This window comes from Macaca nemestrina, chromosome 17 (assembly GCF_043159975.1).
Source record: "Macaca nemestrina isolate mMacNem1 chromosome 17, mMacNem.hap1, whole genome shotgun sequence".
Taxonomy (NCBI): Eukaryota; Metazoa; Chordata; class Mammalia; order Primates; family Cercopithecidae; genus Macaca; species Macaca nemestrina.
Genome location: NC_092141.1, coordinates 7,154,100 through 7,171,994, shown reverse-complemented (window position 1 = coordinate 7,171,994; position 17,895 = coordinate 7,154,100). Strand labels below are relative to the sequence as shown.

At 51.1% G+C, this 17,895-nt stretch overlaps 1 protein-coding gene and 1 long non-coding RNA gene across 3 annotated transcripts in view; one reads left to right on the top strand and one right to left on the bottom strand.

Moving 5' to 3' along the window:
• Nucleotides 1–17,895, top strand: part of LOC105473001 (uncharacterized) — a 43,302-nt gene that overhangs the window by 1,355 nt on the left and 24,052 nt on the right. The window lies entirely within an intron of this gene.
• Nucleotides 347–14,639, bottom strand: LOC105473015 (arachidonate 12-lipoxygenase, 12S type). Of its 2 annotated transcripts, none has more exons than XM_011726581.3 (14): nt 14,244–14,511; nt 13,458–13,659; nt 12,206–12,287; nt 11,972–12,094; nt 11,753–11,856; nt 11,346–11,506; nt 10,329–10,472; nt 8,998–9,207; nt 5,347–5,433; nt 4,673–4,842; nt 4,106–4,227; nt 1,232–1,332; nt 953–1,123; nt 347–851 (listed from the first exon to the last, which is right to left on the bottom strand). In XM_011726581.3, the coding sequence occupies exons 1-14, from the start codon at nt 14,376–14,378 to the stop codon at nt 672–674; spliced, it is 1,992 nt and encodes a 663-aa protein (XP_011724883.2). In that variant the 5' UTR covers nt 14,379–14,511; the 3' UTR covers nt 347–671. The 2 variants fall into 2 exon arrangements, with proteins under 2 accessions (XP_011724883.2, XP_070938358.1); XM_071082257.1 differs by lacking the exon at nt 14,244–14,511 and adding an exon at nt 14,550–14,639 and having other exon boundaries at nt 355–851.

Below are 17,895 nucleotides of genomic sequence, written 5' to 3'. Positions count from 1 at the left end.
TCATTCTTATTCAGGGACTTTTGGGGTACATGGGTGAACAGGAGAAATATGGGTGGAAGGAAATTGCCAAAGAACCGAGTCAGGAATTTATACATCGGCCACCCGGCATGAAGGTTAGTTCCCGGGAATGGAGAGTTAGCTGGGGTAAGTTGATTTTTCTAAGAAATCCCCCTGCTCCATGATCTTGGATGTTTTGGAAGTAGGGTCAGGGCCTTAGGCTAGTGCAGAGTTTAAGGGCCAAATCCAGTCTGTAGCCTGGCTGTGTGTGTCTCAAACAAAGCACATTTGTTTGTGGATTTTTTTTGCATTTTAAATAGTTGAATAAAAACCAAAAGAGACTATTTTGTGATGTAACGTTCATATCTGTGTCCATAAAGTTTTATTGGAACATAGTCACACTCATTTCCATGTTGTCTGTGGCTGCCTTCATGCTGTAGCAGGAGAGCTGAGTAGTTGAGACAGTGACTACGGGGCCTGCAAAGCGTAAAAAAGGATCTAGTCTTTGCAGAGAAAGTTTACTGCTCCCCTGGGCTAGTGGGATACTAATGTAGTTTCACTGGGGGAGGAAATAGAGCCTTAGCAGCAGAGACTTTAGTAAAGCATGAAATTCAAGATAGAAATGTCAGTCTTAAAGCGGATGTGAAATCTTGCAAGTGGAGTCACTCTAGGGCTCAGATGGTGACACTGTTCTCTATGCAGCTGGGCTTCAGGTATTCATAGGGCCAGTCAAGTTGCTCATTCCGGGCTGTAATCTCCTTTTCCAGGTTTTCCAAATCTGTTCGGAATTGGTTTAGCACCGCTTTGGGCTTGGGGCCTGAGAAATATTTTTCTTTGTGATGCCCCAGAGGCACCTGAGACAGAACAAAGGATCAGTCAGTTTCTAAGAGCCCAGCCCCCACTCTAATATTTCCTTTCCAACTGTCATTTCCCTCTCCCGAGAGTCCCCTCTCACCATGTCTGGCTGGCGGCGACCCAGATGCCATGAGATGGCCATTTGAAGACAGGCCTGCTGGACATCAGGTAGTGATCCCATCACTGTGGCCATTGTCACGTCTTCCTTGGTGGTGGGTGGAGGCATCCGCATTGTGCATGGGGCATTAGGGACCCAGGCATACCAGTCCAGCTGGAGGAAGAAACTGTAACCCTAGAACCCTGGTGCTTAGGGTTTGAACTCCCATCTCTCCCTCAGGTCACCTTGCCTTCAGGGACCTGGGCTTTCAGCTGTCCATACCTGGCCCTGGTTGATGGCGGCATGCTGGGCAGTGCACGTGAAGATGCACATGGTGAGGAAATGGCAGAGTTGACTCTGGGACTGGAAGGAGACAGGGAAACCTGGGCAGGAAAGGAATAGAGGAACAAAGGCTATTGTTTTGGGATGCCCGTATTTTAGAATTGATGAGTATTTGTTCATTTTATTTAGACATATTTGCATCAGACATGGGTTTGAGTCCTGGCTCAGTCACTTACACTTAGTTACCATAGGCCAGCTTAACCTCTTTGAACCTCAGTTTTTTCACCTGTAAAATATGGATGATACCTTCATTATAAATGAGATGGTGTATCAAAATCACCTGGTCGGTAATAAATGCTCAATAAGTAATAATTATTGTTATGGAAGCATTGGGGGCTGAAAAGTTCTGAGTGACCAAATATCCCTTGCCTCAAAAAGTGGTTAAGAATTGAGGGATGCATGGTCGGTGACTCATGCCTGTAATCCCAGCACTTTGGGAGGCCAAGGCAGGAGGATTGCTGGTGTCAGGTGACAGAGCAAGAGCCTGTCTCTATTTAAAAATTAAAAAATAAATAAATAATTTAGGAATGCTTACTCCTATACCCAGATAGAATTACACGTGTCTGTGTTATAAGGTGGGGAATAAGTCATGGATGTCCAGTGTCACAGCGAGGGGGGCTCCCACAAAGGTTATCTCAGGCCACTCATCTTACAGTGGATATGGGGGCTCAGAGACCCAATAATCTTTTTTTTGTTTGTTTGAGACGGAGTCTTGCTCTATTGCCCAGGCTGGAGTGCAGTGGCACAATCTCGGCTCAGTGTAACCACCGCCTCTCGGGTTCAAGTGATTCTCCTGCCTCAGCCTCCCAAGTAGCTGGGATTACAGGCGCCCACCACCATGCCCGGCTAATTTTTGTATTTTTAGTAGAGATGGGGTTTCACTGTGTTGGCCAGGCTGGTCTCGAACTCCTGACCTCAGGTGATCTGCTGACCTCGGCCTCCCAAAGTGCTGGGAGACCCGATAATCTTATCAGTTAAGTGGAATAAATATAATTACTCTCATTTCATAGGTAAGAAAATCAAAGCCCATAGAGAATACACTGTCAGGACTGCATAGTCGGGAAAAGGCAGAGGCTGACCTTGAACTCAGGTTCCTGACTGCTAATCCCACAGCATTTTTAATTTTAGCCTCTAAAATGCCTGTTGGGAAAACTAGACAGAGGTGAGCTATGAGAACTGAAAGAGAACAAGGGGGAGGGCAGTTAGTAGAGGTTAAATTAACGTGTGTCATGAACTGAGTATCTTTGGCTCTGAAAAGTTTTTATATTGAAATCTAATCCCATTGTGATAGTATTTGGAGGTGGAGCCCCACAAGATAATTAGGGCATGAGGATACAGCCCTCCTGAACAGGCAGAGGACAGAGTAGATAGCTAGCTAGCTTGCTATCTTTCTGCTATGTGAGGATACAGGGAAAAATCGACTGTGGGCAGCCTGGAAGAGGGCGCTCGCCAGAACCTGATCTTGAACTTCCAGCCTCTGGAACTGTGAGGAATACATTTCTGTTGTTTGTAAGCCACCCAGTCTATGGTGTGTGGTTTTGTTTTTGTTTTTGTTTTTGTTTAAGACAGAGTTTTACTCTGTTGCCCAGGCTGGAGTGCAATGAAGTGATCTCGGCTCACTGCAACCTCCGCCTCTCAAGTTCAAGCAATTCTCCTGCCTCAGCCTCCTGGGTAGCTGGATTACAGGTGTGTGCCACCATGCCTGGCTCATTTTTGTATTTTTAGTAGAGACAGGATTTCACTATGTTGGCCAGGCTGGTCTCGAACTCCTGACCTCGTGATCCACCGACCTCAGCCTCCCAAAGTGCTGGGATTACAGGTGTGAGCCACCGCGCCTGGCCAGTGTTTTGTTGTAGTAGCCCAAACTGCTAGGAGTCTAAGGGACTGTACTGAGAAGAACTAGAGACAGTTTGTTCCTGGAAGGGCGGGGTGGTGCAGCTTCGCCAGGGAGAGGCTCCCTCCAGGGTAAGGATGTTTGCCACATTCCCAGGATTGGCCATAAGGGCTCCCCAGTAAACGTCTGTAGTTGTCCCACAGAGGCAGAGGATGGTATTCAAGGCCTAGATCTGAAGTGTGAAGGGGAGGGGCCAAAGGATGAGTGACAGCAGTCCAGGCTGGGGCCTGTGTGATTAAACCTAAGAGCTCAGCAAAGGCTTTTTCTTCCTCAGAGGTTCAAATATGGTAGTGGCTAGATTCTGGCCAAGGGGTGGTTCGGGTGGGAGGGTTGGATTAGCCAAAGAAACCTGAGCCCCAAGGATCAGGGTGCTGAGTTTGGGTTTGAGGCAAAGCATGTATAGGATTGAGCTTGCATCAAGAGCTGACCTTGCACTGTAGCAAGCGTGCAGTATTCCTGGACCCTCTGGGCGTGCTGGACAGTGGCAGGCAGGAAGAGAGGGACGGAAAGCCAGGGTGGGTCCTTATGGGTTTTGGAGGGAAAATCTTCCCATTTACGTCCTCAGTTAGGAAAACGGAACCATCAGGGGAGAATATGAGCCCAGCAGGGACTGTGCAGACCCCTCTCAGCTGTGGCTCTGGCCTGGTGGGCCCCAGGATATGGCAGTTCAGGGGCATCTGTGATGGGGGTGGGGTGGGACTAGGGGTTGATGGCCAGGGAATCTGAGGAGGACAGTCCTTGGGTCTCTAGAATTGTCCTGAGTTTGAGGAGGTGGGAATGGGATACGTATGCTTTCCTGTGTGGAGGGAGAAAGGGAGCTGTGATGAGAGGCTGGGGTCCTGTCCCCAGAAGGGCAGGGCTGGGAAGGGGCCCTAGCAGAGTCTCCCAGGAGCTGCTTCTCTCTCTGGAATGAATCTTACCTCGGTCCTGGGCCTGGCACAGCCCCACCTCCGTGATCTCCCGACACCAGGCCTGCAGCTCAGGGTCCCCCCTCACTACGTCATCCCTTTGGTAGAAGAGGTGGACGATCCCCTCCACATACCTGCCCAGGAGGAAAAGGCACTTGAGAGCAGAAGGCCCCGGCCTCTGACCTCCATTCCTCTTTCTGTGGCATCTGCCCAATGTTTCCACAGTATCTGGGAAGAGACCTTGCCTTTGGGACATCCTCAGCCCTCTAAACACACTGGCATCTCATGGGAGATGTGGGTCCTTAGTTCTAGGAATTCACATGGTTGCTGTCACACATCCTCAGAAATCCTGATTTTTCCAGACACTTCCCCCAGTCTCCCCCAACAGCTCCCCTCACCTCCTCTCTCTGCCCCATCCCAGTCTCCACATTTTCAGAGCCACCCCCTGTGTCTTCACTCTTCCTCATCTCTCCCCAGGATTGAGTTCTCTGCTTCTCCTGTCTGGACCTTCTTGCTTTTGCCCCATGCTGGCCTCAGGCCAGAGCCCTCCTCCTCCCCCATTCGTCAGCTCATCCTTACCTGGCAATGATCTCCCAGAGCCGTAAAGCATCACGGGCGTAGAGAGCACCTGGGAGTCCCAGCAGGCCCCGGTCAGCCAGGTCGTCAGGAGGACAGAGGGAGCAGTAGGTCAGCTGAGCCGTCGCCCGACGAAGCAACTGCACATGGCCCCCTCCACCTGTGCTCACCGCCTGGGACAGGAGATCACAAGTCTTAGCAGGGGAAACAGGGCTGGAGAACCATCGCATCTTCCATAAAGCGGGGCAGATGTGAGATTTTCAGATATTAAGACATGGGTATACAGCACGTTGGGAGGCCGAGGCGGGTGGATCACGAGGTCAGGAGTTCGAGACCAGTCTGGCCAACACAGTGAAACCCCATCTCTACTAAAAATATAAAAATCAGCTGGGCGTGGTGGCGGGCGCCTGTAATCCCAGCTACTTGAGGCTGAGGCAGGAGAATCGCTTGAACCCAGGAGGCGGAGGTGGCAGTGAGCTGAGATGACGCTGCTGCACTCCAGCCTGGGTGACAGAGCGACTGTGTCTCAGAAAAAAAAAAAAAAAAGACATGGGTATAAAAGGGACAGGTTCATAGGTTAAGAGTGAGGACATTCACACATAGTTGGTCTTGGATCCCGAAAGGGGTAGCTCATGGAGAGATGGATGAGGCAGTCCCATGCCCCGTACCCTTCTCACCTTATCAAAAATTCCTCCATCTGAGATGAGTTGGGTCCGGGCCCGGGTGTTGATTTCCATGGTGTAGCGGATATGGGGGATCAGGAGCTGGAGAGGAGGGGATTGGAGGGTGTGACTGGTGGAGGCCATGCTTGGGGTCCTTCCTGGTAGGGCGTGGCACCCAGCATGGCGCCTTCTCCTCTTGATGCTTTGCTTGACAGGCTGGTCTCCTGCTGCTCTGATCACTCACCCTCGTGCTCCCCAACTTCCCTGTGAGTTGGGCCCTGGAGCCAGACTGACCAGGATTTTAACCTACACTTTACTCCTCATTTTGAGACTTGGCCAAGTTAATAACCCTTGAATCTGCAATCTCTTCATTTGTCAACAGGGGGCAGTAATAGACTCTCTTATCTCAGGGGCTGTGGTGCTGCTCACCTAAGGATGTTGGAGAGTGTCCAGTCCACGCAAGAGTCCTGGAATAGTAGCTGTCCGCTTCATTGTTTCCACCTTGAGTATAGGTGTCTTATGGATCAGCCCCTTCTGATTTTCTTTGCTACCTCCTCTGTCATTCACATTCTCTTAAACTAGCCTCCCTGCTTATTATCAGAGCTGCATCTCCATCTTTTAGTTGTTTCACGGTTGGGTTTCTTCAGGGGATGGGTGGGGAGAGTACTTTCGGTCAGAACTAGAAGAGCTGTATTCAGCTACCTGTTTAAGCAAATCTTTTTCCACCTCTACTTAGGCACTGTTGGACCCCTCCTCTCCTGCTTTTCCTTGGCTATTAAAAACGGGCCACCTGGTCCTTACATGTGTTTCTTTTTATCTTAGACTGTTTGTCTTCCTTTCCACATAGTTAATATGCAGGTTTTAAGCAGTTTTGGTATTTGTCTGAATTGTTGATGCTGGATGCTGGCAGTGACCCAAGTGATACCTTGGGTGTTAAGATATCAGAGCAGCTCACGTTAATCTGAAGCTTTTCAGAAGATTCATGAAAGATGCCAAATGTCACAGAAAGGCCAAAGTTCACATGAGGAGAGAGGATGCCTAAGGATGAACAATCCCTAATAATAATAATTGCAAGAACTAGCCGGGTGTGGCGGCGTGTGCCTGCAATCCAGGTTACTTGGGAGGCTGAGGCAGAAGGATCACTTGAGCCCAGGAATTTGAGACTAGCTTGGGCCACATAGCAAAACCCTGTCTCTACAACAAATAAAAAAATTAGCCAGGCATGGTGGTGCACACCTGTAGTCCCAGCTACTCTGAAGGCTGAGGTTAGAGGATCGCTTCCGCCTGGGAGTTTGAAGCTGCAGTGAGTTATGACTACGCCACTGCACTCCAGCCTGGGTGACAGAGTGAGAACTTGTCTCTGGAAAAAAAAAAAAAAAATTGCAAGAACTAACGTTTTTTGTAGCATTTAGCTTGTGTCACACCATTAAGTCATTTTAACCTCTAACAACCTCACGATGGAACTTATGAGGACATCTGGAAATTATTGAGGCCGGGGTTCAGGACTAAGACCCCAGCAATCCAAAGCCAGAGCCTGCAGAGGCCACTGTTAAGAACAGCTGCAGGCAGGCCGGGCGTGGTGGCTCAAGCCTGTAATCCCAGCACTTTGGGAGGCCGAGGCGGGTGGATCACGAGGTCAGGAGATCGAGACCATCCTGGCTAACATGGTGAAACCCCGTCTCTACTAAAAAATACAAAAAACTAGCCGGGCGTGGTGGCGGGCGCCTGTAGTCCCAGCTACTCGGAGGCTGAGGCGGGAGAATGGCGTAAACCCGGGAGGCGGAGCTTGCAGTGAGCTGAGATCCGGCCACTGCACTCCAGCCTGGGCGACAGAGCGAGACTCCGTCTCAAAAAAAAAAAATAGAACAGCTGCAGGTTTGACCCTTGTGTGCACCTGCCAGCAAGTCAGCTGTCTGCCGGGGGATGGCATTACTGTGGTGAGTGGAGACACGGAGACCACTGAACTAGGAAAGGGAATTGTAAGTGCAAATAGAGGCTTCTCTTGTTCGTGTGGAGCAGAGGATGGAGAAGCAGGAGACAGCATGAGATGAAGGCAATCCAAGATTCCATTCATCAGACTGGTCTCCATCTTGTCTATGTTACTGAAAGGGTAACTCCAGAGGCAGCACAGCTGTGCTGGCCAGGCTGGAGGGGTCCGGGTGGAGGCCCCCAGCTGAAAACAATTCAGTTGTTTTTGCCCAGGACTTACTTGCATATCTTGCCAATACATCAAACTCCGTGTACCTGAAACCGGACACCTTATTTTTGCCAACTCTGGTTTCTCCTAACTTTACTGTTTCTGACAATTACTCTGGTTTGTAAGCTTGTATCATTTTTATGCTCCCTCTGCCACATTCCCTATATGTAAAGTATCATCAAGATTTTTTTTTTTTTTTTTTGGGACGGAGTCTTGCTCTTTTGCCCAGGCTGGAGTGCAGTGGCGCGATCTCCGCTCACTGCAAGCTCCGCCACCTCCCGGGTTCACACCATTCTCCCGCCTCAGCCTCCCGAGAAGCTGGGACTACAGGTGCCCGCCAGCACGCCTCGCTGATTTTTTTGTATTTTTAGTAGAGACGGGGTTTCACCACATTAGCCAGGATGGTCTCGATCTCCTGACCTCATGATCCGCCCGCCTCGGCCTCCCAAAGTGTTGGGATTACAGGCGTGAGCCACCGCGCCTGGCCTCATCAAGATTTTAAGAACATTTTCTTAAGCAAGCACAGGTCTCATTTTGCCTTCTCCCTAGCGATATATACTGAACTCACTGTTTTATACAATTACAGTATTTCTTTCTTTCTTTCTTTTTTTTTTTTTTTTTAATTTAGAGACTGGGACTTGCTGTGTTGCCCAGGCTGGTCTTGAACTCCTGGTCTTAAGCAATCATACTGCTTTGGCCACCCAAAGCACTGGGATTACAGGCATGAACTACCACACCCAGCTCTTAAAACCACAGTATTTCTAGGTCAGTATAACACACCCGCCCCATGGACTTACAGGTGTGGCAGAAGCTTGGACTTCTGGCTTTTCTCTCTCTTACACCCAGGCAAGCTGCAGCTACTGTTTCCTCCCTTCACTACATTTTAGATTCTTTCCTTTTCATTCCTGTCATTACCATGCTAACGTACATCTCTATCTACCTTACTGTTGGGCAGGTATGAGTGGCTTGCTGGCTGCTCTTCCTTGTCTTTTGATCTGTTTCTACTTAGCTGACTCCTCAGTTGGGGAGAAACATTCTTCATCAATACTAGACTGCTATAGGCTGTCCCTTGTCATTTCAAACTCTAGTACCAGATACTGTTCTCTGGTTGGTTCTTATGGGCACCACTTGCTTTTCTGGCTGAATACTAAATCTAAGGTAGGAATACGGCTTTTGTTTTACTAACAGTGTTCAAGCCTTGCTGTGAGTGCACTGCTAGACGGTCAGATCTCACTGTGAGTGCACTGCTAGACGGTCAGATCTCTGAGAATTTCAGAGGGTTCCTGTATAATGTTAAGTGACTAAACTTAATACTCGTAATTAAAATCAACATCTCAAGATATCGATACAGTCTCCTCTTCACTCACATATTGCGACAAAGAGTTTTTGCTGCTGCAATATCATTTGATATTGGGCTGTTCCTCTCTCTGGGGTCTGAGGGATATGTGATTGAATAGATTAGTAAGTACCTTGAAGATGGGGTGCAGTCCTGGGAGGCACCGCATGGTGGCGACAGCGATGACCTCAGCCACCAGATGTGTGTTCAGCAGGTGGTACTGGAGCTGGTGCAGTTGGAAATCTGAATTTCGGACCCAGGACTTTGCCAGGAGCCAGGCAAGTGGGGGGTCCGAGGGCAGGAACAGTGTTGGGGTTGGAGAGCTGGGGTTGGGAGGCTGAATCTGGGACAAAGAGAAATGATTGAACTCCCATTCCGTATATGACATTCTAGTCAGCATTCTCGAGGAAACAGAGATGACTAAGTAAGATTATTGCCTTCTAGGAGGTTACAGTCTGGCAGGAGGACTGCGAACCCTCCCAGCCTGCTGCTCGCTAGCTGGAGTGCCCTGATGTCAGGTGGAGGGCAGGAGGGGCTGGAGGAAGGGGGTCCAGAAGGAGGCCCTGTTCTCTGGTTGGGCCAGATGGTGGTTGGCCCTCAGAGGGTGGTGGAATGTGAAAGAGAAGCAGGAGGTGTGAGATTATTGACAGTTCTCGTCACCTGACTGTTAGGAATAGTGAGAGAAGGCCAGGTGCGGTGGCTCACACCTGTAATCCCAGCACTTTGGGAGGCCGAGGCAGGCAGATTACTTGAGCCCAGAAGTTCAAGACCAGCCCGGGCAAGATGGCGAAACCCCATCTCTACAAAAGATACAAAAATTAGCCAGGCGTGGTGGCGCATGCCTGTGGTCCCAGCTACTGGAGGGACTGAGGTGGAGAATCGCTTGAGCCCAGGAGGCGCACGTTGCAGTGAGCCGAGATCGCACCACTACACCAGCCTGGGTGATCCAGTGAGATTATGTCTCAAAGAAAAAAAACAACTGAGAGACAAGACATTGAAGAGACGATGAGGGTTCAGAGTCAGAGGCCACAGAGAGATTAAATAGTGATTCTCAAAGTGTAGTCCTGAACTGGTAGTGTCAGCATCACTTTGGAACTTACAAAAGCGCAAACTCTCAGTTCCCACCCCAGACATACTGAATCAGAAAGTCTGGTCATGGGATCTAGAAATCTGCATTTCAACAAGCACTTCAGGTGATTCTGATGCACACTGAAGTTTGAGGACCATTGGATACAGGATGAGAACTCCAAGAGGCCATTTTGACTCTTGAACAAGTACTTCTAGTTGGATGAGGCAGGGGAGACGAGAGCAGGGGAGACGAGAGTACAGGCAAATAGTGACATGAAGGCAAGTCTCACTGAGTGAGGATGGGGTTTGGGAGCCAAGAGCCGGGGACTGGGTCCCTGGGAGCAGAGGTTGAGGTGAACAGAGCGCAGCGTTGCAGGAGAGGCCCAGGACCCTTACCTGGATGACCATGGGCAGCAGTTTCCCGTTAGGCTCCATCTTCAGCATGACGAGGGGGGCAGCCAGGTACTGCTTCTCTCCTCGGATCACGTTGGCTGGAATTCCATCCAGAAGGATGAAGTCAGCTTCAAACAGGGAACCATTCTGGGGACAGGAGGGATGTATCCATTTTGAGAGTTCAAAGTCTACCCCCAGGGGGCCAGGGCAAAGGGCAAGAGATTTAGTCTGGCTGCTTGCCGTTCTCCTGTGTCAGTACCGGAGTCCTGCTGGGAGAACTAGAGCCCCTGGTCCAGTTCCTCTCATCTTAAAGTGAAGAAACAGTCTGGTGAGGGTAGATGTCTTGTGCGTGGATGTGGTGGCAGATCTGGGTTTGGAACCAGGCCTGCTCAATCCAGTTGGCATCACAGGCATTGTAAACTGATCCCCTGTCAAATGGCCAGGCACCTTTCCGATCATTCCTGAATGGTGTGCGCTCTGGTTTTGGCTCCTATCAGCTCAGCAAATGCTCTTTCCTTCCCTATTCAAATCTCACCTCCTCTGCCACATATTCCAGAGAGCTTCTCCTCGCTGCCCCTGCCACCACATACAGCACACACGTGCACACACACACATTTTGCCTGGGCTTGTCCTCAGTACAGTCCATCGCTTCCAAACCCCGCTCTCTTTGTCTAGAAAGCCGCCCAGATTCTCTGCACCTGATGGCACTTCCTCACTTTTCTCCCTGCCCGTGAACACTGGAGTCCAAAACACTGTGGCCAGGGCATGTCACTGTTCCTGCTAACATCTCCAGCCCCTCACTGTGTGCTGGGGATCCATTCTGTTTTCCCCTTCATGCTGGGAGCTCCTCATAGTTTTTTCCCCTACATATTTTATTTCTGTATTTTTCCAGCACAGGACTGCACCAAGGGGCAGTGCAGTACTGCAGCCTGCCTTCCTCTACTCAGTTTGGTTTCTCTCTGTCCGTTCTCACCACACTACTAAGGAGAGAACAGTGCCAGGCAAGGGAAGGAGAGGTACCTGAAGTTCTTTCTCCAGTTGAGCACGAAGCTCTTCCATCCCCGAGGGCAGCGCTAGCCTGGAGGGCAGAGAGGTCGAGCGTCTCAACAGCATGGGGTTGGCACCATTGACGAACTGGTAGGCGAACAGCTCATCATCCTGCCAGCACCGGTGAACCTTCTCTGTGAGGGGCGGTGGAAGGAGGATATATGTACCACAGCCTGCATATCCCTCCTCCAGGGTCAACCCCAGGGGTTCGGGTATATGACCCACCCTGAACCCAGCTTCTGAGTTTTCATTCTCAAGGCCTCTCTGAGTTGACCAGATATAAGGTCTCTTCTTGCAAAGAGTTACAGGGGACTCTGGAGTGTGATGAGTCATCCAGAGGGGCCGTTAAAGGATTATGGAGACCTGGGGGAACCACTGACCAGCCAGGGCACTCTTCTGGCCCCAGAAGATCTGATCAAAGTCTTCTAGGCAGTTCCAGGAGCTCAGGAGGGTGTAAACACGTTTGAGGGCCATCTCCAGAGCCCTAGGACAGGTATTGAGGCTTAACTCATCAGCTGATCCTTCAGTTCCTCACCATCTACCATCATTCTTGGACCTCCCAGCCCTTATTTCACTCCTAGGTCCAGCCTTTTTCTCACCCTGCCTTCAGTGTCCATTCAAAGTCCAGCCTCTTCTCCTCATGGAATCTCATATTTGGAGGTAGGTCATCCTTACGCTCTGCAGCGATGGTCAGGGGTAACCCTTCCTTCCAGGTGGCCCAGCTAGGAGTTGGGGACAAAGCTTCAGGAAGGATGTCATGGTCAGTGATGGGGGCAGGGCAGGGAAGGGGTGGGATGGTGGTGGCAGGGGGAGTTTAAGGGGTGGGTGGTCACCAGTAGATCTGCTGTCTGTCTTTCAGTTCCTTCTCTCGATGCTTCTGGAACACATCCAAGGCGTTGTCTCCTGGCAGGCGGGCTGGGGAGACATCAGGACAATTGGCCTCACGGCTCTGTCTGGTCCTATGCCCGCCTCTTGTCCTCATCTCCCTGTGGGTAGCCGTATTCCATGTTTTCATCCATGCACTGTTGCGTTCATCTCTGGCTTTGCCTCATTTGATTATCCCCCAGACACATTTTTCCCATCTTTGCCAACTTTGCACCCCTGCTTTCTCTTATTTCAGCCCTCATCCTTCGCCTATAGATAAAAACCTCCTGTTTGCCACCATTTCTTGCTCCTTCTCTCATCTTCCCCTACCTGGCCTTACTTCATCAATATCTATGGTTGGAAAAAAATCACCTTAATTAAGGTGATGAAATCTTAGTCACCTGTACACCTACGCCTACTGTCTACTACAAATTGCTTTGATTAATTTCACATCTTAAACCTCACCTGCCACACCTTCACCTGTGCTCAAAAGATTCTACATTTGCCTTTTTTTTTTTTTTTTAACCTCACCTTTCTGGATTTACCATCATAGTTTGTATCTATTGACTTATTCTGGCTCTTTTCTGCATTTACACTCACCTGTCTCAAAGTCATAGATTTGATGTTCCATCCCTACCACCCTCACTCATCTCTGGATTCATCTCTCTTTTACTCGTTACCAGTGGTTAAAAATTCAGTATTTGCCATCCTCATTCCTCCCTGCCTCCTGCTGGCCAGTGCGCTGCTTGTCTTTCGCGGGTGTCTTCCGTGTTATTTCAACCAAACCAGCTCTCCAGCATCCTATGTTTGCTTCCCTTAGCTATCTGCTCTCACGGGTCACCCACCCCCTCCTGTTCCATGTGGTCCCCTCACCTGACTTCTGAGTCACCTCGACATCTCCTTCCTACGTTTACTTTGCATCTCTGTTTTCCTGGATCGCTGCAACTCCCACTTTCTGTCTTTGCCTTCTTGGAAGATGGGATCTCCAGATCACTTACTCCCTGCCTCCAGCCTCAAGTGCAGTCTCTCTTAGCCTGTGTACAACTTTGGGAATTCATAACTCCTTCCCGTTTCCTGTCCAGCACCCTGGGTTCCCTACACTTCGCTTGCGCTGGGCCCATACATCCTCTAAGTCCGCTCCGACCGTCATTAGCTCTGTCCTCCTAGCCCCGCAGCAGTTCCCGGGACCTTGCGCCTCCTTCCCCGACGCCGCCTTCTCACCGGTGCCCTCGGGCAGGCTCAGGATGTCCTCGCCCTGCACCCAGCGGTAGCACGGGAAGGCCGCCTCCGCGCAGGCTCCAGGGCCCTGCACCGTGATGCGGTCGCAGAACCATGCGTCGTCCACCAGCCAGTGGTGTTTGCGCAGCCTCACGAACTGCAGGAGCCCCAAGTCCTCTGCAACGTCACGATCAAACTCCTCCTCCTGTGCGGGCCAGACCCAGGCCAGACTTAGTAGGAGGGACCCGACCGACGCCGTTTCGAGGACGGAGCCGCTCTCCTGTGCAACCTCAGTTTCTCAGGGCCGCCAAAGACAGCATCGCCTCGTTCCCGCCCACGCAAGATCGGCTCTTTGGGTCTCAGACGTCCGGAGTCAGGTGGAGAACGAGGGCCCGCAGTGCCTGGAGCTGATGCTGGAGCAGCATCGCCCCCGTGGGTCCCATTAACTGAGCTCTCCCAGCGCCGGTGCTTGGAGGAGCTTCACGTCTGGCCCCTCGCCTTACACTTACTTTGGCTCTGGGTCAGTGGGAGAAGGAACTGGAGGCTGCCGGGACCAGGGGCGGGGAAGGGAGATGGGGTTGAGCCCAGCCCGGGATCCCAGCTCCAGACCTTGTCCCTGATCTTGCCCCACGCGTCCCAACTTCGTGGAAGTCCCAGTCCGCGAGGTCGCGCTGTCACCTCGCCCCCAGCCTCCCGCCCTCCCGCCGCAAGCCCAGCTCGGCCCGGCCCTGGGTCCCCGCTGCCCCCGCTCCCCCCGCTGCCCCCGCTCTCCTCGCTCCCCAAGCTGACCTCTCCCCGCGCCGGCCGCAGCTGCAGCTCCAGCTCCGCCTCCCCGCGCGCCCCGACCAGCCAAAGCTGCACGCGGTTGTGCGACCCGGAGAAGAGCCAGGCCCCGGTGGCCACGCGGATGCGGTAGCGGCCCATGGCGCCCCCCAGCAGCCTAGGCGAGGGGATCCCGGTACTGCGCGATTCCCGGACCGCCCAGGGCTGCTGGCGCCTCAGGGCCAGTTCAGACCTTTAAGTGACGGGTCTGCGGCCCCGCCCTCCTCGCAAGTTTTAGGCGCTCCCAAGTCCCCGCCCCAGACTAGCCCAAACCTGCGAGCAGAGCGGTAGAGCCGGCTGCGGGGACTGGCTGTGCCTCCTGGTCGGAGCGTGGCTGCGGGATGATAAAGGGGCCCGAGCCGGGGTGAGGCCAACGGGGTGGGTGCGGCTGGCTTTCCTGGACCTCCCGGGAAGCGGGATCGGGGTGGGCAGGAGCCCCTGGGTTGGAGCGAACATGGATGAGGACACTTCCCGAGGTCTCCAGGTCTTCTAGGGAGCTAGGAGGAAGTAGGGGACGAGTCCATCTTCCAAACGGAGGGGAAGGTCTCCGCTTTTCTGGGCTGGGACCCGGGGAAGGCAGTGGGCCGGCTTCTGGAAGGTCGGCCTGGGAGGCTGTGCTGGGGTCTGGGGATGTCCCGCAGCTAGACCCGGCGCTGCCCATGTGTCTTCTAGTACCTGAGCTCTGCCGGCCTTGAACGCTGTGCTTCCGTCAACGACCAGGGGTTCCCCAGGCTACCTAGAACCTGGAAATGTAGCAGCTCAACACCTGCTCCCCACCCCGTTTCAAATATCTGGGCTTTGGGGTGCCAATGTACACCAAATATCATGGGCCAGACCTTTGAGAGAGGCCTGAGGCAGGGCAGTGAAAATCTTATTTTGTCCAACCTCCATAGCGGGTACGGACAGTGTTAGGGGCCCAGGAACACCAGTCGGGTTGTTCCGGTGCGGATGGAATTTCTTAGGGACCTGGCCTACATGGGCAGTTCCCACGAGCTTTGTCCTTTCCCAGGAGCTTTGTCCTTTCCAGGTGAGCGCAGCCCTTTCCGCTCCAGTAGGTTCCAGGTTAATCTTTTATCCCCAAGCTGTTTCCTGGTCCTTCATGGGTCTCAGGTCTCCTGGAAATCCAGGAACAGCAATTGGCCAACTGCTGTTTAGGGCCTTTGTAAACATTGAAGGATGATTCAGAGCTCAGGCTTTGTCTCCCGTCCAGGAATCAGTCAGATGAAGCCTGCTGCACGGGTCTCTGTCTAGATCTTGATCCAAGTGATGATATGCATTTGGCTCTCCGTGGATGTATCTGGTGGCCTGGGCTAGGTACATCTGTGTAAGGTAAATCTGCTTTCTTGAGCCAGTCCTCAAAAATGACTTGGTGCCCTAGTTGTTGGTAGAGGTAAGTGAGTGGGAGTTTCAGCCCCACCTTCCAGCCTCCAGACCTCCCAGAAGTGTCTGCCCCTTACTGGATTCGATTCCCTTTCTTGTCTTCTAGGTCCACTCTGGCCTACATTCTCTGTACTCAGGACTGCAGGTCTGCCATTTGCTGGTCCCCAGTTCTTCCAGTTTTCTGGGGTCACCCTCTTCTGTAATATCCAAATAAAATGGCTCAAATTCCCATCCTGCTTAATAGTAGGATCTGGCCTTTCCACACACATTTTCGTGAGTTACTTTTGCCTAGAAAAGAGTTTGTCTCATACCTACTTCCAAAAGCACTGTTTCTCTGCTGTTTTGTGACTCCTTTTCTGCCCACTCCAGTGTACTCTACGGCCATGTGCAGAGAGAGGGAATGAATAATTGAGAGAACAGATTCAAGCTACTGCGCATGCTAAATAAGTGAATATGGCTAAACAGTGAGAACAGTGCGTGGCGCATAGTCCCTCTATGTATTAGCTGCTATGATTTTATTATTTACAAGCACATGTTAGCATTGCTCCTCTACCGTTCCTCTTCCCATGCTGTTTCTCCATGTCCCTCTCTAGGCCTAGCCTCTCACTAGAGCTCTTACCACTCTAGACCTTTCCCCCTCCCCCTTTTGTTTCCCTTTTAAGCACATGTGCTATGTTGGGAGAATATAATTAGAAGCACAATGTTCTCCCAACCCAGAAAAAACCTCTCCCCGAAAGTAGTGAAGAAAGAAAACAGTTTTATTATTGAATAAACATTAAACCAGAATGTGATGCACACCACAGGCAGTTGCTAAGAGACTGCAGAGGCAGAAGGAAGTGTCACTCTTATCTAGCTAAGCAGTTACGGCCCATTACATACGTGTTCTCAAGAAAAACTAATCCTTAGGAGGACTTGATAGCACCATTTGTCACATATAGTGCAGTCTAGAGGCATCTGACAATTGTGATGACCATCTATGTTAGCTAATTGGCTTAATCAGAAGAAAAACTTCTCTCTCACTTTTTTTTTTTTTTTTTTTTTTTTTTAAGATGGAGTCTCACTCTGTTGCCCAGGCTGGAGTGCAGTGGCGTGATCGCAACTCAGTGCAACCTCCACCTCCCAGGTTCAAGCGATTCTCCGGCCTCAGCTTCCTGAGTAGCTGGGATTACAGGTGTGAGCCACCAAGCCTAGCTAGTTTTTGTATTTTTAGTAGAGATGGGGTTTTGCCATGTTGGCCAGGCTACTGACCTCAAACTCCTGACCTCAGGTGATCCACCCGCCTCGGCTTCCCAAAGTGCTGGGATTACAGGCATGAGCCACCATGCCCAGCCAGCTTTTCAGATTTTTATGACAGCAGATAGTTTTGCAGCTTAAGCAAAGTGTCCATCTAAGTTAGTCCTACCCTCCCACAGAAACTGGGAAATGAAGGCTCCATCTTTCTTGGTGTTTACATTTCAAGGAGATGGCTCCCAGGTCTTTGTGAAAGACATTCCTGAGTAGTAGAGCTGGCAAAGGGCTGTGTGGCTTCTGAAAAGATTTATACACATTTTGAAGAGACAGAAAATAACTTACAAGTTTTCTTGCCGGGTGTGGTGGCTCACGCCTGTAATCCCAGCACTTTGGGAGGCTGACATGGGTGGATCACCTGAGGTTGGGAGTTCGAGACCAGCCTGGCCAACATGGAGAAACCCCATCTCTACTAAAAATACAAAATTAGTCGGGCGTGGTGGCGCATGCCTGAAATCCCAGCTACTTGGGAGGCTGAGGCAGGAGAATCACTTGAACCTGGGGGGCGAAGGTTGCGGTGAGCTGAGATTGTGCCATTGCATTCCAGCCCAGGTAACAAGAGTGAAACTCTGTCTCAAAAAATAAATAAATAAATAAATAAAAAATAAAAAAAGTCTTAAAGGCTCCGTAAGGGGGCAATGATGGAAAAAAGTAGAGGAACATGGCCTGAAGCAAGAGAGACAATTCTTCCTTTGTGATAGAAAACAAATCAAAACAAATGGAATTGGCAGCAAATTAACTTGAAAATAACGTGTGGGGAAATATCCCATCTGGTGAGTTGCTTTTTCTCTGTGAAGTGGTTGACAAGGATCTGGCTTCTGAGGGTCAAGGGAGTTGTAGGGGCATTTCAGAGATAGAAGGAGAGTGGAGAAAGTCTGAATAGACTCTGAGGGCATAAGTGAGAGAGCTGAATGAGGGGCTGGGAGAGGAGTGCTTGGCATGGCTGAGACAC